The sequence below is a fragment of the Nelumbo lutea genome, chromosome 3 (assembly GCF_056320005.1).
Source record: "Nelumbo lutea isolate HS-2025 chromosome 3, American lotus-T2T, whole genome shotgun sequence".
Lineage (NCBI taxonomy): Eukaryota > Viridiplantae > Streptophyta > Magnoliopsida > Proteales > Nelumbonaceae > Nelumbo > Nelumbo lutea.
Window position 1 is genome coordinate 4425140 of NC_142686.1, and position 10752 is coordinate 4435891.

Below are 10752 nucleotides of genomic sequence, written 5' to 3' on the forward strand. Positions count from 1 at the left end.
TATTATTATTAAAACATAACTGAAAAGACCTATGTGCCCTTACTTAAGTTAAGAGCACATGTTTCAACACAACATTACAGGTCAGCAACATCAATCAAGGTATAAAGACAGAAATACCCCTATGCTAACAACTTCAAAGGCTCACGGCCCAAGAAGTTGCATGGCCACCTTAGGCCTGATATTGAATGGCGTTGGACCCCACAATGATCTCACATAAGCCCACATAGATTCGGCCCAACCTCTAAAAGAGGCTAGGCTGAATTCATTGCTCAAGGCAGTGAACCCTTGACCCAATCAGCATTGGTCCAGTTTGGACCCAACATTTACACCTAAATGATCATTGAATTCAACCACCCTATGAAGACCCAAAAATAATGGACTTATGTAAGACAGTTGTAATCAACCCTGTAATGGTCTCTTACACTTAACCTCTTAGCCTATAAGGATCAAAACAATGCCCTACAGAGAAGGACCTCTCCCCTAGCTACAAGATGCAGTGCCACACTCTCTACTTGGATGGATCTCGGGATTAAAACCTTTTGCAAATCTTTTTCATAAAATAGTAGTATATAACATATAAATACATTTTGCAAAACCTGATTTCAAACACAAGTGAAATCCGTTACAAGCAGTTTAGGTTTCCATTGAAGGGAGTGTAAACCCTGATATTCACTTTGTTCGACAAAGGGGTTGATCCTATCACTATGATCACCCACTCAGGTGAATTCTTAGATTGCCCCGACATACCCAGGTATTTGACCCTTAATGGATCTCACTGATTGGCATATCAAAGACAGCCTAGTCCAACACCTAGTGTAGTACCATAATCAAGTCTAGGGTTATGTGTAACTTTCTAGTTTTGCCCATCTATCTCCAAAGTCCGGGGCATACTGGAAATTGGTCCAGGTTCAATGGTTCTAATAAACACCCACTGGCTGAGCTTAGGGTCTAACCATAGCAACTGAGACAAGCTGCTCCAACTCCTTGGCAGCACATCAGTGGCAGCCTTGTCAGGATAAATTCCCCCAATCTATCCAATGGCTGAGAACATTCTAAACTAACACGAGTCTCTTAAGTGTCTAGCTTAAGGGGTAATACATAGAAACATACCAATATTAACATGAAACAACAGTGTACTTTATTCATTTACAAATAAATGATTATGTAGATCAATTTGATTGGAGCTAAGGGCATACACTGTCTAATAGATAGATGTAAATGGTCACTACAGATAAGTTGGATAAGAGGGCACATAAAGCCTGCTCCATGCCAATTAAAAAATCATGTGTGCCTGGAAAGTATTGAGCATTCAATCTGTGTGTCAAACTAATCCTATTGGATCTCATATGCAATAGCTTCAATCATTTCAATTTGAAATTTGAAATGACCAGAATCTCAAAGGTTGAGGTTATGATGATAATGGCTTACAACCACACCAACGTTTGCAACTTTTTTGGGAAGATAAATAAAATTAAATTAAAACAAAAATGGGATACAAGAAAAGGTGATAAGCAATCACCCAAATGAAAAAGATAAAAAAACCCACAGGACAACTGACAAATGCTCAAGACACCCAAATATATAAAACCATCCCATCAAACCTAGACCCACAAAATCAAACCCCAAACAAAGTGGAAAGAAACAACACGTAACAACAAACAAGCACAAACCAACACCCAAAGAATACCCAAAGCAAAAACAAAACCACCCCCACCCGATACCCATAACAAACCCCACTGAATGCCGAATCAGCAAACCTACTTGTTAATTTTTTTGAATGCCATCTTCCTGTCGTCTTCTGACTGCACTTCTAAGTTTCCTTACTTTGTTGTTGGGTCCAAGGCCAAACATTCCTCCTTTTATCCTTGCAAAAACCTTTGAAACTGGTATTTGTTGTTGGCTTCTCTTACTCTTCTGATTTTTTAATCTTCTAATTGTATTTAAATATCCACCAGCTTCTTCCATCTCCCCCTTATAATTCTGATCCCTAACCATATTACCCTCCCTCTCCACATCCTCTTCCTTCTCGATGTTATTCCCATCACCTCTGTCAGACATTTCCACCCCTTGATTTATTAAATTACTTGAATTGCAATCAAGCACCATGTCTTCTTTATTTTTGATCTCCCCATTCCTTTCCTCCACAAACCTGAAGGCTTCCTTCACAAACTCCTCCCCTTCTAAGAAAAATAAACCCAGAGTTCTGCCAACTTCCACTTCCTTATTCACAACTTTTTCAATGTCAGAAGTGCCCTCCACCTTATGTGTCTCATCTACATCAGATCATCCTCACTTTCCTTCCCGGAATCCAATTTCAGCCATCTTTCTCTGTTATCTTCTAAGGGAAAAGTTCTATAACTTTTCCTTTTATACGTTTTGACCCCACCCATGCTATTGTTTCCTTCCCCCTTGTTTCCCCATCCCTCATTCCATGCTCCTATCCCCTCTTTCTTCTCCTCCACTAAACTATCATCCCCTTTCCCTCCCCACCTTTTCCTTTTTTCTTATTTCCTCTACTCCTACAAACCTGATCATCTCAACTCCTTGACTGCACTCCCCCTCTTCCCCGATTACAACTTTTACTTCTTCCCTCTCATCCCTTACCATCCCTCCATTTTTCTTTTCTTCCATAGCCTCTCTTTGCTCTTCCAATTCTTTACTTTTAAATTCTTCAAAAGCATCTTCCTTAACGTCAGAGCCTTTTTGTAGAACTTCTCTGTCCTATCCTTTTTTCTGTTGCTGATTTTTGCCTTCAGAACCCTCATGCACTCCTTCCTTTGATTGTTCTTTAAATCTTCTTTTTGAATGTTCTTTACATCTTCTCCTTTGGTTAACTTATCAGCTTTCATTGAGAGAAAATCTTGAAGTTTCTGAGCAAACAACCTCCAACCCGAACCCTGTTCTCCTTCTGGACTACAGACCAATTGTTTTCTATTGTTACCAAAATTCTCAATCACAGCCACGAACCAACCCTTCTGATTAGATTTCAATATCACCTGATAGTGTCTCCTTTGAAGTTCCAACGAGCTCATCCAACCATTTCTCTTCACTGAAAATGGCACACCATCGATGAACCCTTTCAACCATTGTGTAGCTTCTTCTATTAATAAAATAGTTGCTCTTCCTTCTTCTCTTAGTTTCAAGACTGAAAGATTTCCGCTTCTTCTTTCTTCTAAAAGCAACTTCTTTGCTTCAATCATGAACTCTAATCTCCACCTTCCTTCTGCAGCAAACAAACCTTCTTTCTCCAGCTCCATGTTTTATCTGATTTTGCTGTCCAACTTCTCAGCTTGGCAAGGTTCATTGGTTCCTGGTCTGGGTTACATTGCTTTGTTCATGCTGATGGAACTATCAAAAATCTGTCCTACTGAAAGGCCTTGAAGGCATTCCAACAGAGTATATGCTTATAAACTTGCCTATGAGCTAAATGCTAGGTTCGATAATAACCTAGCATTAAGGTTCTACCTGATGCCAACTTTCAACTACCAAAATACTATTAAGCACACTTTAATGTTCTATTTTTTTTCTAGAAATAAAAGTTTGGCCTTTTTAATTCAACCATAAAGTGTGTACAGTAATCTTTTTGGGAAAAATTAACAAATTGGAATTTAGAATCTTCATATTAAAAGCCAAAGATCAAGCTGCATTTTTTTTTTTTTGATCAATAACCAGAAATTTCATTAATAATGAGAAAGATACAAGAGAACATCCAGGAGAGAGATAAACTCTCTTCATTCTCTCCAAGATGACAATAGAGATCAAGCTGCAAAAGTTATTGATTGGATATCAAACCAATTGAGTTACAGGCAATAACTTGTAGACTGAAAATAAGTGGAGGTTTAAATGTCAAAGGCTAATTCACCAGAAAGATTGACATAACTTAGCTGGCCATTTTCCCAAACACCAAACATTGCCGAGTTTTCAAGACTCAAGATTCAGTGCTTGGATTCTAACCAATAATTGGTCAGCACTACCTGACAGTATGAACTTATTTGCATCATTATGTACCAACAAGACAAACCATTTAACAATAACAGGAAACACAAAAGCAAATCAAGCAATTAAATCATACAAAAACAAATAAGTAGAACAACAGAACAGTGGGGCATTTCTTGAAAACATAAGAAAAATATTTGGAATCAGTAGTAGATACACTAAGAGAATGAGGAATGAGGAATTTTTTAGAACATAAGCAATCTTACCCCTTCACTACTAAGAGACCAATCAACCGAGCATTTCCAACTGTTCTCAACCAGGGAATGTTGGTTATCACTGTAAACTGGGTCACATGTAGAAGCTAAAAAACAAAAGGTATAAATTACTAGGTTCAAATAGAAAATGTCATTTGAAAAAAGAAAAATATTCACCACTGATGTATTACTAGCATACTTAACTTTAACCTTTTAATAATTAACAACTTAACTTTAATTTTAAAGAAATTGTTAGATTGTGAATACCTATCAGATCCATTGAAGTGCTTTTGTTGAGGTGCATGCCCCAATTATGCATATTATCTTCTGTACTTAGTGGCAAAGAAGTAGCATTATATGAAAAAAGACCAGCACTTGCAATTTCATTGGTTTCTGGATGAGATACCTGATATCTCTCTTTCGTAGAACATTGTAAAGGCAGAACACTATTTGAAAAACTAAACTTAAAAGACTTGACTTTATTTTTTTCATTACTATCTGTATTTTCACAGCAATGTTTATTTTGGATATCTTTCCAAGGTCCAAGTGATGGTCCATAAGATCCTTCGCTTGAAGATGAAGCAAAACTCTTCAGTGATTCACATTTCTTCTCCCACTGCACTTACAAACAAATTGATCTATGTTAGATATCTGGAAAAGTAAAATGATATTAACCATTTACCATATTGGTTAGCCTGTCCAGTGTGTTCTCTAGGAAACTAACAAAACAAACACAGCTCAGAAATTTATCTACCTCAAAATCCACATGAAGACAAGGACTGAGGTAAATAAAGAGATCGGGGCTTCAGGAGGGTAAACACATTCCCTCCAATATTATCGCAACACTCATGACAGTTCAAGATAATCTACACCTTGAACCTTTTTCTAGTGCAACTGGTCTCATCCATATACCTAATAGGACAATACAATTGAGTACAGAGATAAATGGAGGGAATATGACATCAAAGGGTTTAAACAGTTCTATCAAAGTGTTGACTAGTCAACTAACCAGTCAGTTCAGGGCCAGACCAACTGCATCACCAGTCAACCAATATTGATGATATGGTCACCTAGGACAACTAAGCATTGATTAGGTCAACTAATCAATTAACAACTAGATAACCACAAAATTAAAGCTTTATTTGCCTGTCTGAATCTCTAATTATTTGAAATAATATAGAATATGTTTGCATTTGTTATATTCACATTGTTGCTTTAAATATTCATGATGAACTATGATTATATAATGGTATATAAAATAGAAAAAAAATATCATAAAATAAAAAGGCAGTGGAGGAGTTCTTTTAAGTTTTCTTCCAATCAATGGTATGTTGGTATGGCTTGCGACAAATAAAGAGCACATCTAATACTCAAGGTTGCAATCTTCTTTGGAAAAATAAATGCTGTAATTCCCTATCCTATCAGGAATAACCTTTTATTTGTTTGCAAAAACAATAGCTGTAAACTAAATGTTCAACACCATTTTTTTTCTTGCATAATTGTAGTCTATATCAACTTATTCATGAGATTGCATCAATATCTTTAAATTTAGAACATAATTTTTTTACTTAACTAGTCATAGCATGGACTATAGAGACAAAAACAACTATTCATCACTTTACCGCGTTGATAAAACTGGGTTTAAAAACATACCTCAAGTAACAAAAAGGAGAAGTATTAGCTTGCCAAAAAGACAAGCTCATGAGGAATGTATATTACTCTCAAGACTACCCCAAAACTCGTGATCGTCCAACATAATTTACACCTTGAATGTTTTTTTACTGGACACAACCGATCATATTAATCCATACTGCACTAAGAGTAGTTTATTAGAACCACAAGCATATTACTTACCACACACTTTCTGCAGTCAACATTTCAAGATATAAATTGATTCTTTCCACAAGGAAATAACTACGATAGATAATACATACATTCTAAAGGCACAGAAATATTGTCATGGCATTTTTTGTGTAATAAATAAAAAAAAAAGAAATATTTTATTAGAAAGAAAGATAATACGAAAAAAGTGACAAGATATCACCCACAAATAAAGAAGAAAACTCAAAACTGAAATCACCAGATCCCTCCAGACCCCCTTCAAAGGACAATAATTTTCTCACCTTCCCAGAATGTAAATATCAAATACCCTCACTGCCAAGACCCAGAACCCTCAAGGGACCCAAGGCTCTCCCCAACACCTTCAACTTCAGACACAATCTTAAACAACAACCATCTCCAACTCAGCACTCCGCATTAGGACTTTCTACACTCAAAACATACGAAAAGTTTTTCTTGTCAAACCTTCCACTCCTATAAACAGTAACCCCAACAACTTGCTTAGAATTCAGTTTCCACTATCTTTTCCAAATCCACATTTTTTTTCTATTTTTCTCACTCGATCAACAACCACTTCCTCTTCCCCTTCTGCATTCTCTTCCTCCATGTCTTGCTTCCTTGGAATTCAGTTTCCACCATCTTTTCCAAATCCACATTTTTTTCTATTTTTCTCACCTGATCAACAACCACCTCCTCATTTTCCTCTCCCCCTTCTGTATTCTCTTCCTCCATGTCTTCCTCAGCCCCTGGCAATTCCTCTCTTAACATTACATCTTGTTTTTGATCATTAAAGAATGGTCCCAACTTCTTCTTCTCCACTTTTTTCTTCACCAGGTCCAAAATACTATTGCTTCTAGCATAGATTTGATTTCTAATTTTGGCCTTCACCCCCTTTCTCTTATAGATCCTCTTTAACTTATTACAAGGATCAACTCCAACAAGACCCTCCTTCAACCGATGGAGAACTTTGGTAATATGAACTAAATGGTCATTGTTTGAATCTTTGGGTGTTTTCAAGTTTACCAAAGTAATATCACCTCAGTTAAACTTGTATCCCTTTTCCTCCTAAATCCACCCCCAATTTTCCAATAAACACTTGGGTTATAGATACAGAATCCATCAGCAATGGCATCATCACAAGAACTTTCAGATTCCTTGGAGCTCTCAATACCTTCATTTTCCCCCCAATCAGCTCACTACATCCATATTTTGACAATGATGGTTCACAACCTTCAAACTTCTCATTGCTTCCACAACTCTTATTATCACAAACACATACCAACTCTGAAAAGTTGAAACCATCTAACACCAAAGCCTTCTCAGTTTCTTCGGAAACATCAACCCCCCAAACATCAGATACACAATCACTACTATTCCCTTCAATATTTTTCTCCCTCTTTAACGTCAATTTTGTTTAGGTAAAGTCTAGCAGATTCACCAAATCCACCTACCATCACCTCTGCATTCTACATCTCACCTGCTATTATAGTAAACTCCCTTTCATTTTCAGTGACTCTACTTTCGCATACAACATCTGGGATTCCTATGCCGAGCCTTCATCAATTTTAGAATGATTTGATTTCTCCCCAAGAATTCAGCCGCAAGCTACATGCTGACTCATCTTAGCCTCCAAACTATTTAATCCAACATTTCTGCCCCTTTCACCTGCCAAGAATCTTTCCCCATTGAAACTAAGATTCAACAACACGTAGAAAGTCAACCTATTCTTCAAGTTCAACCCACTAGTCTCAACACTGACTTTCAATTTGAATGGATTATCTTCTCGAATAAATATTGTAACCACCCACTCCCACTTTTCTTTCTTCACCCTTCCACCTGACCTGTTTTTCGAGCAACAATCCTTTTTGCCCCCTCAAGATCTTGACCCTAGGTAGTACTTCGCTCTATTAAAGTTTTTCCCCACCTCTTCTGAAGAGAGGCTCTTGGTTTTCCACCCCAACCTTAGGAAGACAATAATAGACCTTCAATTTGGTCTAACATCACTTGATAAAAGCATCCCATCATGTGGTGACTTAAAGTACCACATGATCCAGCCATATCAAAACTCTGCTCATTTGCTGAACCCAAACCTCCTGAACCAATTTTTCTGCTACTTACTTCAGAATTTTTTTATCTTCACCGTCATGTGGTGACAAAAATTATCAACCCAATAAATGAACTCAGAACATCCACGAGTGGCTCGTCCGCCCAGCTTGCCAATGGTCCAACCAGCCCACCAAAAGACTCCTTTTCCTTTCCTTGGCCCTCATGCCAACCGAACGCTCCGCTTTCACTTTAAATTTCTGTGTCTTCAATTCCAGCACCGCCTCAGCGAACCTTTCGATTTACATCACACCCTTCAAGAACAAAATTCTTAAGGAGCATCTGCCATCTACTCTTACCTTCACTGATCCTCCAGTTTCTTTTCTTGTGAAGATTTCCATTTTCTATGCCCCCTCCTCTCCCAGTGCTCCACGTAGTGAAATACATGTCACATCATCATCTGCTTCCTCCCACCCCTCCTCCCACCACCTAGCTTTGAAGGAGGTTGTAATCCAAACCTGCAACCTACTTCATTCAAAGAGATTAATTGCCAATGGCCCATCAATGTGGAAATATTCCCTGACTTCTTCTCCTACTTCACTCCTGTTCTTAATCTCCTTTCTTGCAGACAACACCAATCTAGATTCCCATTTTTCCTTCAAACTGTTACAGAACGATTTCAGCTTCCCCAACCTAACTGTTATTTGCAGTTCAGTATTGCTTTCATTTTCCATTCTCTGTTGCCCCACATCAACTCTCTCTAACTTTTTTCTTCCACCTCCAATCTCTTTTCCTCAGGCTGCAGCTTCTCAGCATAACAAGTAGAGTCTCTGAACCCCATCAGAAAACATAATCCAACCTCTAGCTCCTCTGCCTTCTAGAAGACAAACGAACTGTTTTTTCCTTGCCCAAAAAATCCAGTTAACTCAACAAATCTTCCTCTACTATTAATCCTTCTAATTGCTAGATATCCCCTCTCACCTTCCTTTGCATTCTATTTCTCCTCCAACATTCGAGATGACCGTATTGCTTCTTGCAAGAACTCTTGAAACCACAAAGCTGCTCTACCCGCCAGAATCACAAACACCTTTCCCATCTCTCTGTTCTTCAATGCCACTCCATCTCTTGTCCAAAACTCCTCAAAAGTGAAAAACTTGGCCTCAAGCTTCAAACTTCTTCACCACCGCATTAGAATCGGTGATTCTATGAGTGAGTATGAGCTACTTATTTAACTATTTTGATTAAATAACTTGGTTTTAATCATAGACACGCTTTACCAACTCAAAGTAACAGGGTAACTCAGTACCTCCAATCCAAACATAGTAAAATAAGAAACATAGCAAAAATCAATAACCTTCCAGCATGAGTTTCTTCAGTTGACAGCTTCTTTGGCCAATATGTTCTTCAACTTTTTTTTTAATTACCAAGTTATATCGCCTTGTTTTTTTTACCAGAAAAAAAAAATTGATTGTTTTGGGATACTTTTATCTTTAAGCTAAAAACAACAATTCTTTTCAACCTAGCAGTTAAAATCATATAAAACTCCAAGAGAACATAAAGAACAGCAGCAAAGCAACACACATACATTGAATTCATATGTATATATAAAGATAACAATAAAACAACCTTAGAGACATCTTCATCAGAAATTTTGAAAGAATCAACTCGATCCATCCCTCCACCATACTTCCACAAGAAATACTTTAAATTCTTCAAGTGCTCAGCACTCGCGAAATGAGTAATTGCGTTACCACTGAAGATATCATAAGGGAAGGGGAAAATACAGAAACATGAGACCAAAGGATAAATGAAACTAAAAACCAAAAAAAAAAACACAAAAGGATTTAATAGATTTGACCTTACCAAGCGAATAAGCTATCGAGCTCTTCAATGTCAGAATCGCAGAAAACGCACCAGAGTCGATTCCGAGGAGCGTGCTCTGGGCGGAGGAGACTAGGGTTTTTGAGGAAGAAACGAACGTCGGAGAGCTTCTTGTGGAACCGAGAAAGGTAGGAAGAGAGGGATTTTATATGGTTAGGAAAGTAAATGTGGCGCCGGCCTTGGTCGTGGTTGAGATTACAGACTTTGCAGAACTCGAATTCGTTGGTCTTGTTGTTTTTTTTATTCTTCTTCGTCTTCTTCTCGTTATTAGGCATAGGGTTACGTTTGCTCTGCTGCTGTTGCTGCAGACCTTCCATGAGAGGCGATTTTTCTACTGTTCACTGATCTTGTCCTATTTTGCTTCAAACAGAAGGAAGAACCGAAATGGTAGTCTACAACACGGGGCACGGACATCACGGGACACGGGACACGGGACACGGGACACGGGACCATGAACGGGAAGACGATCATCAAATAGACAAATTACCCGTTTCATGAATCAAACTGGGCGGTTCAAGTCAACTTTTTTTGCGGTTGGACCACCTAAGCCGAATCCGGATCACCTGCCAACAAAATACATTCCAACAAGTAGGATTTCCTTGGCAGGAGATCCAAATTCATTCACTCAAGCCAAGCATAAATTGCCCGAATGCCTAACGCTTGTATCTTCGCGCGTGCATTGCATGTGATCAGCCTGATATTAGATGTGGGAAAGACATGATATTATAACCAATCAACTGGTCCGGTATCGGTTTGATCAAGGGTAAATTGCTGAACTCTTGAAAATTACCAGTTTAGT

The 10752-nt window shown here is 38.0% G+C and overlaps 1 protein-coding gene across 7 annotated transcripts in view; it reads right to left on the reverse strand.

Moving 5' to 3' along the window:
* TTL (coiled coil protein) overlaps positions 1-10404 on the reverse strand; it is a 33758-nt gene extending 23354 nt beyond the window's left edge. For 4 of the 7 annotated variants that reach the window (XM_088979831.1, XM_088979837.1, XM_088979835.1 and 1 more), the window contains exons 1-4: positions 9936-10397; positions 9699-9825; positions 4458-4806; positions 4203-4297 (exon numbers count right to left, since the gene is read on the reverse strand). In XM_088979831.1, the coding sequence (XP_088835957.1) occupies positions 4203-4297; positions 4458-4806; positions 9699-9825; positions 9936-10270 (906 nt within the window). In that variant the 5' untranslated portion in view covers positions 10271-10397. Of the gene's footprint in view, positions 1-4202; positions 4298-4457; positions 4807-9698; positions 9826-9930 lie in introns of all 7 variants that reach the window. The other 3 variants (XM_088979834.1, XM_088979838.1, XM_088979833.1) reach the window with 3 other exon arrangements.
* Between the last annotated feature and the right edge of the window lie 348 nt (positions 10405-10752).